Source organism: Lycorma delicatula, chromosome 9, assembly GCF_047948215.1.
Source record: "Lycorma delicatula isolate Av1 chromosome 9, ASM4794821v1, whole genome shotgun sequence".
Classification (NCBI taxonomy): domain Eukaryota; kingdom Metazoa; phylum Arthropoda; class Insecta; order Hemiptera; family Fulgoridae; genus Lycorma; species Lycorma delicatula.
Window position 1 is genome coordinate 55,652,510 of NC_134463.1, and position 15,315 is coordinate 55,667,824.

Sequence of the window (15,315 nt, forward strand, 5' to 3'; positions counted from 1 at the left end):
GTAAAAGAATATAATTACTTTAGATTATTTTTAAACATGAAAATAACATAATACATATATAAAACTAATTAAATTATACTACCATTGTAAACAAAAAATAGAAAAATATTTACTTTTTCTTCAATTGTTCCAGCAGTAATCAATCGATAAACGGTAACATTTTGTTTTTGACCGATCCTCCAAGCTCTTTCTCTGGCCTGAGTATCTGTAGCTGGATTCCAATCTGGATCATATATAACAACACGATCAGCACCGGTCAAATTGACTCCTAAACCACCAACTCTGGTAGTTAATATCATAACAAAATATGATGTATCCTGAAATAAGAAATATCAGATGAAAGGAATTTAGAAAAAAAGAACACAAATTTACAGTTAAAAAATATAAGCCTATCTAAATATTTTTTTCTATATTAAGTGATTATTTAATTTAAATTAATACAATCTTTATGATTAATACATTAAAAAAAAATACCTGGTTAAATTTATTAATAAGAGGTTGACGAGATCCAATTGAAGTACTGCCGTCAAGTTTCAAGTACTTATAACCACTTTGTTTTACAAATGCTTCCATAATGCACAGCATCTGAAATGATTTTAAAATAAATTATAGTAAAAAAAAGTTAGTATCTACTCACTAAAACCTTAAAAGATTAATTAATATAAAAATGGTAACGCATCAAAATAGTTATTTATTATTTTTTTTGTTTGTGGGCGAAAAACGCCTGAGCGTTATCATTGGCCAGAATTTTTATTAATAAAGGGGTAAAATAATTACAAAATAATAAAACTTACAAGGTGTAAAATTAATATTAATCATATAATAAAAGTTTATTAAAAACAAAAGTCAAAAAAGTGAAATAAAATTCAAAACTAATATCGCAGATGAAGTCTTTAAAATATAAAAGTTAAAATAAATAGTTATTAATAGGACAACATATTATCTTAAAAGGCAGACAATGTTACAAACATGCAATTATTTTTTTTTTAATTTAAACTCAAATTAACCAATACTGAATAAAATATTTGGAAAATTACAAGTAACATTATTAGTTACTCTTTGTTAATATTATTTTTTATCATTCATGTTATTGGTCTCGGAACACTTTCCTTTTCTCATTTCTAGTCGACGTAAATATTAATTCTCAAAAGAATATTAGCTACATTCAAGATCTTCAATTACATAGTTTAAACAAATAACTTAATGTAGTTTAAGACTAACTTTGTTAGACTTTATGTACCTTATCTTTATTTCTTACACACTTCTTCCATAACCAAATTAACTAATCCTGGATGCTTTAATATATAATTTAATTATGAAAATATAAAACTTCTAATGGTCACCTCTGAGAAATATTTATCGTAGATTAAAAATATATTGATTATTTATTAGGTAAAGAAAATCCGGTGTATATAATTTAAAAATTAAGTGCAGCAGTGCTCAGTATGCCATAAATTACTTTCAGGGGCACCTCATTGTATTTTAATTAATAAGAATTCCAAAAAGTGCAACAGAACTGTTATGTATGACACAAATACATGTGTAAAAAACACACACACACACACACACACAAATACATTTTAAATAAATATACTTAAGATCCAGTTTATAATTTTCTTTCACTTCTCTCCATGAGCATGGACCATAACAGTCAACATTTGTTCAAATTAATTTTTTGTTTAAATTAAAGGAATATAACTAGTGCATTCCACAGATTATTATAATAGCCTATAATTTTTTCTCTGAATTGTAGATCACCTTTCAAATTCTTCTTCAGTTTCTTTATGAAACCTTCGTATTTTCTATCTTTTTTTTATTTCTTTTCTTCTTAACACAAGTACCTGATTTTTACACAGGCTACAGATATCTCTCTACCAATTCTCTTTTTCCTCAAAAAATGTAAATACTATCTATTCTATGTTATCTAATCCCTTTACTAGACTTACACAAGCTAGGTAGATAACTTCTTTTCCTTTAACCTGCCTTCTAAGATTTTATGAACAGAAAATTTATCACCATTTAAATGAAGAAAAAAGATCACCAACCTGTTGTCCTTGTGTAAACAGAAGTACTCTATGTCCTTGCTTCTTCCAGATTTTCAACAGCGTTTCTATTACAATCATTTTACCAGCTTTACTCCAGTGGCCATAACGTTCATTCTCAGGTAATTTTTCTTCACTTTCCTGAAAAAAATAATATTGAAGTGTTAAAATTATTATAAGTTAACAGTAATGAAATAATTACTTTATATTAATTATAATAAAAAAATGCATAAATAACCAATTAAAAGTAAAAAGATAACATAATAATCAGTATGTGAAGAACTGCATAGCTGAGTTCCAAAGTTTCAGTCAGACAGGCAATTCATCTGCACCAACCCGGAAAAAAAAATGGTTTTTGTACAGCATATTTAAATGAGAATGTATACCCAGATTATATATAAATATTTATTTTCATACACAACACATATTTATATATTTGATATAGCACATCAAAAAAATCAAGTTACAAAATTATTTGCTGTTGATTTCAAATAAAAGTATAACTTAATATTGTAATGAATAGAGAAGCTTACAGAAAGAAGAAAGAGAGAAAATGAAGAAAAAATCTAGAAGATATGACATAGGAATTTTTTCTAGAAAAGGATATATAGAAAAGTGTAGAGAATGGAAATTATTACGCTTCACCAAACAAAAGGGCAGGTTGAGTGTACTGCAGGTCAGGCCCCGTAGAATGACAGTTTTCAAGTTTTTTAGTACAGTGTCTAATTAACACAAGTACGGTTTGCAATAAATGCGATCAAGTGTGTGAGAACATTCGAATAGAGTATGCGGTTAACAAACAAGTGAATACATCACGAGTATTCCATTTTGGACAGTGGTTGAAAATGAGAAGCTGTTTGGTTTGTTCTGTGAACAGTAATGAAAGTGATATTATTCAGTTATAAAATGTAAGGTAGTCTTTGTAAACAGCAAAAGTGAATAATACTGGCATAAAGTGAATTGTTGATTTTTCTATTGTAATCTTACTGTTAATTCAATGTTCATCAGTTATCATAAAGGTTTTAATAAATTGGAAGTTGTCAATGTTCAGGTACTCTTTGTAGTTTCCAAATGTTTCAATAAGTTCTTGTGATTCATTCTATTTCACAGAAATTTCATTTGGTTCAGTAAGATTTTAAATATCAGAATTGAAGTTATTTTGTAGAGGTTTAATATCGGCTTTTATAAAACAATTTCTCACTGTCATAGAAGTAACATGCTTTTTAGTCAGATGAATCAATAAAACTAGATTCAACACAATAATGCTTTTAGAAAGCTTATCAGCATCCACAACTCTGTTGACATTTAAGTACTGTAACACCTTTTTTCTGTACTGAATTTTAAAGTTCTGAATGATTCCCTGGTCAAGCAGTTGACATATGCAGTAGTGTTTGGGAGAAGAAATATCAATTTTACATTTGCTAAGCTAATGTTAGGATGAGATTTTACACTGTCCAAGAATAGTATTCATTTCCTATTTTGACTAACCATTCTACGGTCAAAACTTAACAATCAGTCCATTATGTCATAGTCATCCAAGATTTTTTATTTGAATACCATTCAATTTCTAATGAATATATGTTCACGCCCTTCAAACATCGTAGCTTTGCCGATTATTTATAATTTTTCAAATTCACCTTACATATTCATAGCCAATATAAGTCAGTCTTTCTTATGATATCTTCTCCTCTGTATATTTTTCCTCTTTCAAACAGAGTTTCATTGGGCAATGCACAGGAAAAAAACCAGTCTCATCACAATTAAAAATATTTCTTTCATTATAACACACACACACACACATTTCATTTAACATTTCCTTCCACGTAGACACCAAATTTTCATCAACAGCACCAGCTTCACCACAATCATTTTTTTAAGAAACGTTATGTCTAAACAACCCCCTGATGCTTTAAACTCATCATAACAGAGTTCTTTAGCAATTTCTAGGGCTTTCTCACATATCAAATCCCAAAGACCAGAATGTTAGTAGTACAAGCTCTGCAAAACCACTCAGTCAAATTATCAACTACTAGGCCTGGCATTTTAAAAAATGCATGTTTGCTTAATGGTTGTCGTTTTTAGTCCATTACTTTTGGAAAACAAGTTTGCTTTTTAAGATATCGCTTATCTCAGTTTTCGCAACATCTAAACGTTCTGCTATATTACGCACACTGAGTTTTCCTTAAACTGCTTCTTTTTTTTTCAAGTCAAGCATTTACGATTTTCGGATATTTTAAATTGTGGTATCATAGTAATCTGACCTGCATATAATAAACACAATAATTTGTTAAAAATATTTAATGACATTTTTTAATGATGGGTCTACAGCGACCCATTAAAATTAATTATTAAACTAATTAATTAATAAAAACATTCTGTTTTTACTAACTAAATGTCAACAGATATTATTTAAAGATGACTGCTTAAACTGTCAAATTTTATGAAAAACAATGAATTGTAAAAAGGTTTAACCAGATTCCAAGTCAAAAGTATTTTTTTTGCAAAACACTTTTTTATTTTGGATTAATCTCTCTTAGTAAGAAGAAAAGAATTATGACATCTAAATGGAGAATAAAAAAAAAATATGTTATGAAAGATGAATGAATTAAATTATTTTATTGAAAGAGAAATGAGATGTCTCATTGTGTGATTGCTACATGTAGCAATTACAGAAAATTTGATGAAAAAAATTACAAAGAAATGTGTTTGAAAATAAAATAAACATATTTTATATACATAAAATGAAAAGAAAAGAGTTTTGGAATGTTTTCAAAAATTAATCAAAGTTAACATGATAGTAATAAACACATAAGACACACATCTGAGTAAAACTGGTGTAAGTTGCCAACTGCTCAAAAGTAGATATAAAAGATTGGCAAACTCTTTTTTATAAAAAAAAAAGTTAAGATGTGGATAAAATACTTTTAATTATAAAATAATGAAATAAGAATGCTAGTAGATTTCTTATCTTTAAAACAGATATAAGACCAAAGATAAGTAGTCAATACTTTTATTGTTAAGGAAATCTTTCCACCTTTCTTGAGAAAGAAATTCATCTGACATGAATTTCATAAGTTGTGTGACCAACTTATATAAATTCTACAAATTAAAAAAAAGAAGTTTTATTAAAACAATAAAAAAATAAACTAAATAAATGTATAACAAAAATTATAATACATACCCCTGAAAATAATTTAGGGCCACCAGAATACAAGTCAGGATGGTTACAAATCTTTCGTAATGATATAAGTCCCACAAATATTTGTAATCTTCCATCCAATATTCTACTGACTTCACCAGAATCGACATAACCTTTATATAAATCTCTTTGTTCATCGGTCAGTTTACAGAAGAGAACCTGTTCATTTTTATCTGGTAACCTAATATGTGATTTAACATCTGATTTCAGACGACGCAAAAGATAAGGTGCTATTGTATCTTTTAATACTGTTGCACATTTATATGCTGTTATAACCTAATAAAAAATAATAATAATTCATTTAAAATAATAATAAATTGTTTCATAAAAATTTATCAAAAGCAGAATTTTCAAAATAAAAAACAAAATCAATGAAATGTATTAAGTAAGCAGTTGATATAACTTAAAATCATAACAGAATCTTTGTTTATATTCTACAGTATAATTGTTTTTAGAAAATCAAATATCAAATTAAAGCTATGCAATAAAAATAATAAAATAATTGATAAAGTTATCTATTTTTGCAAATGAATACTGTTGAAAAATTTACCTTATATAAAATTAATTTCTTTTAATAGGGCTTAAACAACGATCACGAAGTATTGTTTTTTGCAACACTTCTTCAATACTGGTTTTTATGATAATGATTCACAAAGAGAAAGATGAACTAAAAGCACAAAATTGCACAAATCTAACAAACTGTAAATTAGTTTAGTATGTAATCAGGCTAATATAATGTTACAAAAGAAAATTCCACAAATGAAACTCAAGTACTAAAAATTAACATTTAACATAAATATTTTTGAATCAATAAAATAACCTTAACAAAACCTTCTGAGAAAAACATTTTTACAATAAGAATGCAGTTTTTTGAATTCCTTAGTCATAAGTCATTTCAGTAGAAAAAATATGGATTTACGTATAAAACTCAAAAATATATATAAATGATGCATTTTTAGATGAATCAAGAATAAGCAATAGGTTTAGGAATTAGTACCAAATTTGCTTTTACGTTTCCAGTTGACAATATTCAATTGTATAACATCAAAACAAATATTGTTTTGGTTATATAATCTGCCTAGTCAGAATACATTGCACAACACACTTTAATGAACCTGAACTAAATATTCACAGATTTGGTGTATACACATCTCCTTTGTCTATGCTTCTGCACCGGTGGACTTTTCTATTATACAAGATTAGTTAGGAAACCTTACCTGAAGGTTAGATGAGATTCGGTTTGAAATTATAAACTACATGGTGTCATTTAAAAATTACATTATAAAATTTGTAACTGAACATCTACCATTCAACAAATAAGATTTTTTATACAGACGTTCCTTAGGATTTAACAATATATAATTTTTCTACACTAATTTGAAGTAATAAATGTTGATTCTCTATATAATAAGTGTAATTTCATTTACAGTATACTATGGGTCCAGAAATAAAGTATTTTAATCATTAAATAATGGTTTTTGATAATATTGGTGTGCATTTTGAAATTTTTATGTAAAGAAAGTAAAGTAAATAAGTATTTTTTATGTTCTTGATTAAATATGCATTACTATTTACCAATAAACAATAAAATCAACTACAATGAAATATATTATATGGATTTGTAGGTTGAAATGGACCAAAAAGAAGGGTTACGGTATTGAGGTGAAAGGTCAATATACCCATATATACGTAATGGATTGAATAAAGATGGTAGGACAAAAAGTTGAATTTTAGGGTTATTTGTAGAAATATATGCAGAATATATAAAGTTATGCATATAATATTAAGTGTGTATTAAAAATTGGTATATATAAGTACTACAAGATAAGTAGATATAACTTTCAGAAATCACTATATTAATTTTGATTGTGATATAAGTCCCAAATGACAATTGAAGTCATAAAGTTTAGAATGATTTAATACTAGAACTGAGTCTGAAATTAACGACTAAGTTATTGGTCCACACAGAGAAGACAGAGTTACTGATAATGGTGAACAACTAACAAGTACCTTTGAAGGGTTATCGCATTATGAATGGATATTTCATGCATAAATTATTCCATAAATTTACGTGGTCTCAATCAGTTAAAATCCATAACTGAATATATATCATTTTTAAACAAAAATCGTGCATTAATATGATTGATGAAAGGTTCTTCAGAGAATGAAGTGTGGTTCTGACAATTTTTCATTCTGAGCTAAAATGTATAACCGAAATCAAGGAACAACAAGTCAAAATCTGAAGGAGACACTGATTTTACACAGTTAGCATGCCTAAAATACAGCCTGAGTAGACCTCAAAATGAATTTACTTCTTTTTTTTTTTTAATTAAAGGCTAAGTTAGCTAAAACATAAGGAAATTCAGTATGGAAAAAATACGGATGGGTAAGTAGGAAGCTGATTAAAAGACACTTAAGCTATCAGCAAGAAGCCTTGCTAAGTAAGTCTTCATAGTGAAATGATGACTTGCAAAAGGCTGTCAGATGTAAAAAGGAAGCTTATCAGAAGTGGCTGTAAACTCGATGTCTGGATGATAGGAAAAGTTATGAAGCTAAGAAGAAAGCAATGAAAGCAAAAAATGAGGATTTCTTAAATAAATTCAAATAGAAGTCATTTAGCTAATCCAAATAAAAGGAATCTTAGAGATTTATTTCAGCTACTCAACAAATTGTTAAAGGGAAACAACTGGTGCCTTTTGGTGAATAGAAGAGTTATTTTGAGGAATTATTTCTTGAAGCAAGAATGATATTTAGAAAAGATTTAGAATACAGGTTTGGTAGTGATGAGGAGGATGATATAAGGATAGAGAAGATATTAGTGAGGGAAGCAGTAATAAAGATATGAGGAATGAAAAATATTCAGGGTTCTGGGTCCTGGCCTTCCAGCGGATTACTGAAGAATGGTCTTATGAAAGAAATCATTGCACATATCTTCAGTGAATATTTTTACCACAGGCTGTAAAGTTCCTGTAGAGTGGAAGGAATATATATGTTATATCAATTTATAAGAAAGATGAGGGACAATAATTAGACATATTGCAATTACCAGTTCCACTGAAAGGTTGTATGAACGGATAATTAAAACATGGATCGAGCAGAAATGGAAGGATATGGAAAAGACAGTGGTCAGAGCCAGCAGATCCTGTAGAGATAACATAGTCTGTTTGAAGCAGTTAATAAAAATCACCATTATTGAAACTGACACTTATTTAATATTCATTGATTTGAAGAATGCGTACAATATTGTTCCACAGAAGAAAATTATAGATGTCCTCAGGAAGATTAACAAGGCTTGTAAGAACAACTGCAAATCTGTATGAGAGTATAATAATAAAGTGAAGATAGGAAATAAGGTTTGTCTCATTTTCAACTATAAAAAAACTGCTATAGGATTGCTGTCTTTCCTCCTTATTATTTAAAATCTATCTAGCAAAGATTCTGTGAGACTGGAAGAGGAAGTGTAATGGATATACTGGTTGATGATCAGGTAATAATGGCAGCCTGTAGGGATGATGTTAAATATATAATTAAAAAACCTAAAGAGTAGAGGGGGCCTGAAAATGAGCATGGATAAAATGGCATATATGGTTCTGTATAGGAAGAGGAGAGATATCCAATTTGAAAGCTGTATAACAAGTGTTCAAAGGTAGTTACAATCAATATTCAGTAACCAAATAACATCTGATGCGAATATTACAAATAAGATAAGTAAAGAGGTATGAGAACCATTCAATGTTTGAATGAATTACAGCGGAATAAAGGAATAAGAAGAACTAAAAAAAGACTTTATCGGAGTGTGGTGAAGAGTATATCTCTGTATGGGTCAGACTTGGAGCTTGGTCAAAAAAAATGATTTAAAAGTACAATCTTGAAATAGATGCTCTTACGAGCATTAGTAGGGTTTAGTGATTGCAATATGTTCCCAATGAGATTAGTTAAGCTGCAGATGGATGAGACTGATGATATGATTGATAGAGTAAAGAAGAGGCAATGTAATTGATATGGTACGTGTTAGGAGGATGTCACTGACACGATGGTTGTAGAAGGTATGGGAATGGGTCCTGTCTGAGAAAAGTAGACTTCTGGAAACATTGGGTATGGAATTGGGGAAACTGAGAAGTTGAGATCTGATGAAAGATGTTTTTGAAAAGAGTTGTGATATAATAGATTCGAGAAAAGGTGTAGGCTGTAAGACTCACAAAATAAATAAAAATAGTCATGTTTTAGAATAATGGTTCCAAAATGTTTTTTGCTTAAACCACTTCATATCTGAACTGAGATCAGAATCATGTATAATAAATATAATGTGATATATCTAATTTTTTAAGTAAAATGAATACATCTAATTTGGAATGCCTCCTAATTATTAAGGAAAATAAAAATTTAACCCTTTTTGACATTTAGAATTTCAAATTTTACACAAATGTTTGTTGGTGATAAATTGTGTTTATCAAAGAAATAAAACGATGCATTGTTTTTCAACTGGTATGATTGCTTCAGCTATCTTGTAGCTTCATAATTCTAAGTTTTATTTTCAATTATATTGTCAAAAATTAAACCAAACTGATTTTATAATATCAGGTGATTGCTATCAATTCTTACTTTAATTAGTCAGATTTTAAACTGTTTTTAGGCATTTTTTACATTATTACTTTTTATTACGTAAATTTACAGTTCGTAAAACCAAATTTATCCAGTATTTTACAAACTGATAAATTTTAGGGTATTATTATTTAAGAGTCTTTTTAATTCATATTAACTAAATGTGACTGAAACAGCTAACAGATTATTCGAGAAATAAATTTAGGGTACTTATAGAAGATTTTGACTTTCAATTCTGAGAATAACTGAAATGATGTAATTTTCCCTACTAGAGAAAATCTTATTAATAATGACACAAGTTAGATGAAAATGGAAATAAAAAGGATAATGATTTTGGTATTGATATTATGAATGCAGATCATTACATAATAGACAGTACAAACACAGTAGAATAAATTACAACAACTTTATCTGGGAAAACTGTTTTAAGTGGTACCATATAGTGAAAGATTACATAGTTTTTGTGAACTAATCCAATCCATTGAAATAATAATAATCATAACAATGTGTGCACACTTACGAGTATGTATATATATATATATATATATATATATATATATATATATATATATATATATATGTGTGTGTGTGAGATGCTGTAACAAATAAAGGTATGTTCATAACAATTACATCCAGTTTTCTTGTATATGTTGGTAAACCCAAACAAACAATAAAAAAAAAACAAAAAAAAAAAACTAATTTTAAAGGGATGTATAGTCCGCAAAATCCAAACAAAGAATTAAAAAAGTAAAGAAAAGACAATAAATAAAAAATGCACATTTTCTTTTAAATGATTTAATTCACTATTGAAATTAATGCTTTAACTGGAAGAACACGTATGTAATCTTAAGGCTATGAAAACTGACAAGTATGATCAGGATTCAAGCCAGGTTACGACTGGCATACCCAATCCAAAATTCAATTAAATACATTCAAGTTCATATTGCATTAAATTTTAATAAGTTAATAAAATTAAAATAAATAAATATATATTAATTACCTGCACTTCAGATGCATTTGCATAACCACCTTGAGTAATAGGAACAGCAAACTGTTCAAGAAAAACTGGTAATGTACCTAATTTACCAGGAAAAATAAAATCAAACAGTGACCAAAGCTCTCTTAAATTATTCTGCATCGGTGAACCCGTTAAAATTATTCTATGTGATGTTTTCAGTTGTTTCAAAGCAAGTGTCACCTGAAAATTAAAATTTCTTTATAAGGAATACACATATTTAATTTTTTAAATATATTAATGTACTAACAGAAGTAAAAATACATAAAATTAATAAACTTCTCTTAAATTAACCTATATGAATAATTTTATATGTTAAACAAACCTCAATGATCAAAAAACTATACCTGAGCATCTGGATTTCGTATTTTGTGCCCTTCATCTAAAATAACATAATGCCATGTCCTTGATGTTAGTTGATCTTTGTGTTGCACTGCTCCAGTATATGACAAAACTAAAACACCATTACCGGATGTATAAATTTTTCTCACTAATTCTACTCTATTCTTTCCTACAAAACATAAAACAATATATCTAATTAAATACATTAAGCAAAAAATATACATCTAAAATTTATCTAAACTGATTGAATGTAACAAAAATTAATAAAGCATTAAATAACATGACATCAAACACACTCACTATTAAATTCTTTCTTTAATTAAGAGTAGAAAGTAAGCATATTAATATTATACCAAGGGTTTCAAAATACATCAAATTAATAACAAAAAATGAAATTAATAAATAAATGTTACTTTTATATATTATTAAATAAATAAATAGAATCCAAACCTTGTAAAAGGTTACTGTAAACTATAACATACCATAAGTGCCTGATTCATGTAATATTGCAACACGAAGATGTGGAAACCAAGTATGAAATTCATTAACCCATTGTTGCATTAAAGTTGTAGGACATATTATAAGTGATGGACCAAGACCACAATACCTGAGAAACAAAGATTAAATATTTTAAAATCTTACATGAAAATTTTGTCATACACTAACAGATATAATAATAAAAAAAATACATTCATAATAAAAATTACCTTTCACAGACTGAAATAATAAGCTTAATGTAAACTTACTAAGTTATATAATAGATTTTTTGTAATGTATATGGATTCATCAATAATTACAAAATAATTTAAAATCAGGTAATGCATTACTATCAATATATGTACAATCTGGTGGATTCCACAATCAACTTAAATAATGATTAACTATATAAATGATAGTAAGAGTACAGAAATTATGGATATAATCATTTCCACACTGTTAGTAGACTACTGTTTTCACACATGACTATAAGCAAATTTTAATAACATTCCAATTTATTTTAAATGTCGTAAATAGTTTATTATTTTTAAAATAAACCATATCTCTTTCAAATAATATTTTTTAAAACCACTGTGAATTTAAAAAAAAAATGTTTATAATAAATTTCTAAATTTCAAAATATATTTTTAATAATATATGCTAATAAATATGAAATTAATTTTAACTAGTAATTATAGTTCCCCATTTTCAATTAATTATTCTCTTGAATGAATTCAGTTAGAAACATATTTACCACTAAAAGGAAAATGTATAAAAGTACATAAATTAGAGTACAAAAATATATCTCATGCAAATGTTGGAACATCTAGTTGCATTATATGAAATTTAAAAAAAATATTGATAAGAAAAACCATCACTTTACAAAGAATAATTTGCAAAGGCTGAATCTTTAACAATTTGTAAAGCACAATACCAGTATAATATTAAAATTTAGAAAATTCTTGTTTAGATAATGTTCTATCTTACTTTACACAGGGCATTATATATAAGAATTTCTAAATCCAATCAATAAATGATTTTTTAAATTAAAATAAAAACACAAAATATAACTTTAAATACTCACCCAGTATCTTTATCTTTTAATTCACTGCAATGCAATCCATATAGAAATGAAATGACTTGAACTGTTTTCCCTAATCCCATTTCATCACCAAGAATACCCCCACAACGTTGTCTATCAAGTTCCCACAACCAACGAACACCAACTTTTTGATAACTATAACAAATATTACTTACAATCTATAAATAATTCATAAACAGATTGCAACATTTAAAAAATGATCCAAAGGAAAAATAATTTTTACATAATTAAAAAATAAAATGTATATTAACAGCATACCAATAAGTAAAAAGCTATCATTAGCAGAATATCATTTATTCACAGAATCAAATGAAATGTACGTAATAAAAATAACTGGCAATTAATTGCATAACTTTCCCAGCTATACTGGTCAAGTTACACAACTCATTTTTGAATCTATTCAATCATTTTAAGCTCTTTGTATATTTATAATAAAATAATTCCTTTTTATTGAAAGGCAATAACCATATTTTAATTAGTTTTTTTTCCAATTTTTTTTTTCTAATCTTATGTTAAAAAAATAAATAGAAAATTGGGAGCGCCCCCATCAGGGGAAAAGTATTATGTTAGTTTAGTGACAATTACAAAATATGTTATACCAATAAAAATTTGAAATTGCATAAATTGTTTTTATTTCGGGTGCTCCCACCATCCCTCCATCAGGTAAAATTAATTTTAAAAAGTTGTAACTTTTTAGGAAGAGGAAAACATTTTTTAAGAAGTACTAAAGAGTAAGGGATAATAAAAAACTAACATTTTTAAATTTTAAATGCAATGTGTAACTTGTGAGGACTTAAATTTAAATAAAGTTTTCTAAAGTTAAATAAATATTTTTTGTTACCACATACAAATAGATTGGGATATAATTATTTATTTTCCTAATGAGTACCTTGCAGTCTGTTCAACTACTGAACAATAAACAACCCCACATGACCCAATGAGGTGAGGAAGATATGTATGACGTATAAATGAGGCGTAGTCTTGTCTACAGACTCAGGTTGACCACTCCTGAGAGTGTGGTTAATTGAACCCAAACCACCAAAGTACATTAGTATCTATCTACTACCTAGTATTCAAATCCATATAAAAGCAAATAGCTTTTATTAAGATTTGAACCTCAGAACCTCTGACTTCAAAAATCAGCTGTTAAAACAACTGATTTGCAATGAAGAGTTACCCACTAGACCAGTTGGTGAGCTTGGAGTGTGATGAGTAAAAAAGTTTTATAGCAGTTGAAGGCCTGTTGATTTAAAAATATAGATGCGAAAACTCCCATTAAATATATTTTAAATCCTTTTGTGAAGCAAGATATAGATAAAAAAAAAATAATAAAAATATTAGTCATTTTTTGTAGAGGGAGTGAATAATAAATAAAAATTCTTGGTAATTTATGGTCTTGGTAAAAAAAGTTTTAACTTTTCTAAGAAAAATTTTTGCTTACATGCCCCAGTAATGATTTGAAATTTCATTTCGGTCAAAACCCTCCCAACCCCTTTTTTTTTGCAAAAAAAGCTCCCCTCCAATTTTTACAAAAGTTTTTAACTTTCTTTTCCTGTAAGGTAGTACCTATCTACCATGTTTAAATAAAATCTGTCAACAGAGTCCAGAATTATAAGACCATGTATAGGCCAAGATATGTGTGTTAGCCTGTATATATATATACACACATACACACACACAAATGTTTACTTGAGAGAAACAGATTTTTTGGGCTTAAGATTGGAATACATTTTTTTTCGCAGATTACTTACAATTCATTTAAATCTATTTTTTTGTTAAATTTTGTTTATTTTTTTTATGTCTCCTTAAGGGACAAAACTAAAAAAGGAAATTTTTTTTGACCAATCTATAGTTTCCTATTATAGCTATTAACTGCTGAAGCAGCATATAACGCTATAGCCTTAAATGTAAAAAATATATAGCAGAATACAACTCTTTTACAGAAGCACAGCAACTGTGAAAAATGTTGAACAAAGAAAGAGTTTAGAAAACATGTGAACTGTAAAGGTATAGGAACAATACGAAGAATGAATGGGTAACAGTACCACTCTGCTGCTGTTGTCATAAAATATTATTTTTATAATAATTAGAAAGAGCTTAGACGTGTATTTAAAAGAAGTATGATATGGATGAAATTATAGATTAGAAGATTGCTTATTGATTACTTACTTGATTTATACATCAATACAAAATTATTAAAAAAAAATTGAATTACAATACCTATACATAGCTGCAAGTTCCTCAAGTTGCAGCCGCAGCCTAAGCATGTATACATATTGGTTTGTAAATAGAGTTAATGTTTTAAAAATGTTTATTACAAATTACTTAGTTTAAACTTTTTCACTGTTAAGTTACTTATAAATTTACAGTATATTTTGATAACTAATCTACGCCTAAATAAAAGAAATGAGGTTTCAATTGACTTAACATTTATAATTTATAAATTTGAGGTCTTTCCCAACTGAGGAATAGTGTATATAAAGTTTTTTTTTTTGCAACAGAAAGGCCAACGTTTTTTTGCCTTATTAATCTCTTG

At 27.5% G+C, this 15,315-nt stretch overlaps 1 protein-coding gene across 1 annotated transcript in view; it reads right to left on the reverse strand.

Moving 5' to 3' along the window:
- LOC142330657 (DNA excision repair protein ERCC-6-like) overlaps positions 1–15,315 on the reverse strand; it is a 52,536-nt gene that overhangs the window by 17,919 nt on the left and 19,302 nt on the right. The window contains exons 7-14 of the mRNA XM_075376101.1: positions 12,762–12,914; positions 11,683–11,807; positions 11,206–11,369; positions 10,844–11,041; positions 5,224–5,517; positions 2,046–2,183; positions 475–585; positions 114–317 (exon numbers count right to left, since the gene is read on the reverse strand). Coding sequence (XP_075232216.1) covers positions 114–317; positions 475–585; positions 2,046–2,183; positions 5,224–5,517; positions 10,844–11,041; positions 11,206–11,369; positions 11,683–11,807; positions 12,762–12,914 — 1,387 coding nt within the window. The remainder of the gene's footprint in view (positions 1–113; positions 318–474; positions 586–2,045; positions 2,184–5,223; positions 5,518–10,843; positions 11,042–11,205; positions 11,370–11,682; positions 11,808–12,761; positions 12,915–15,315) is intronic.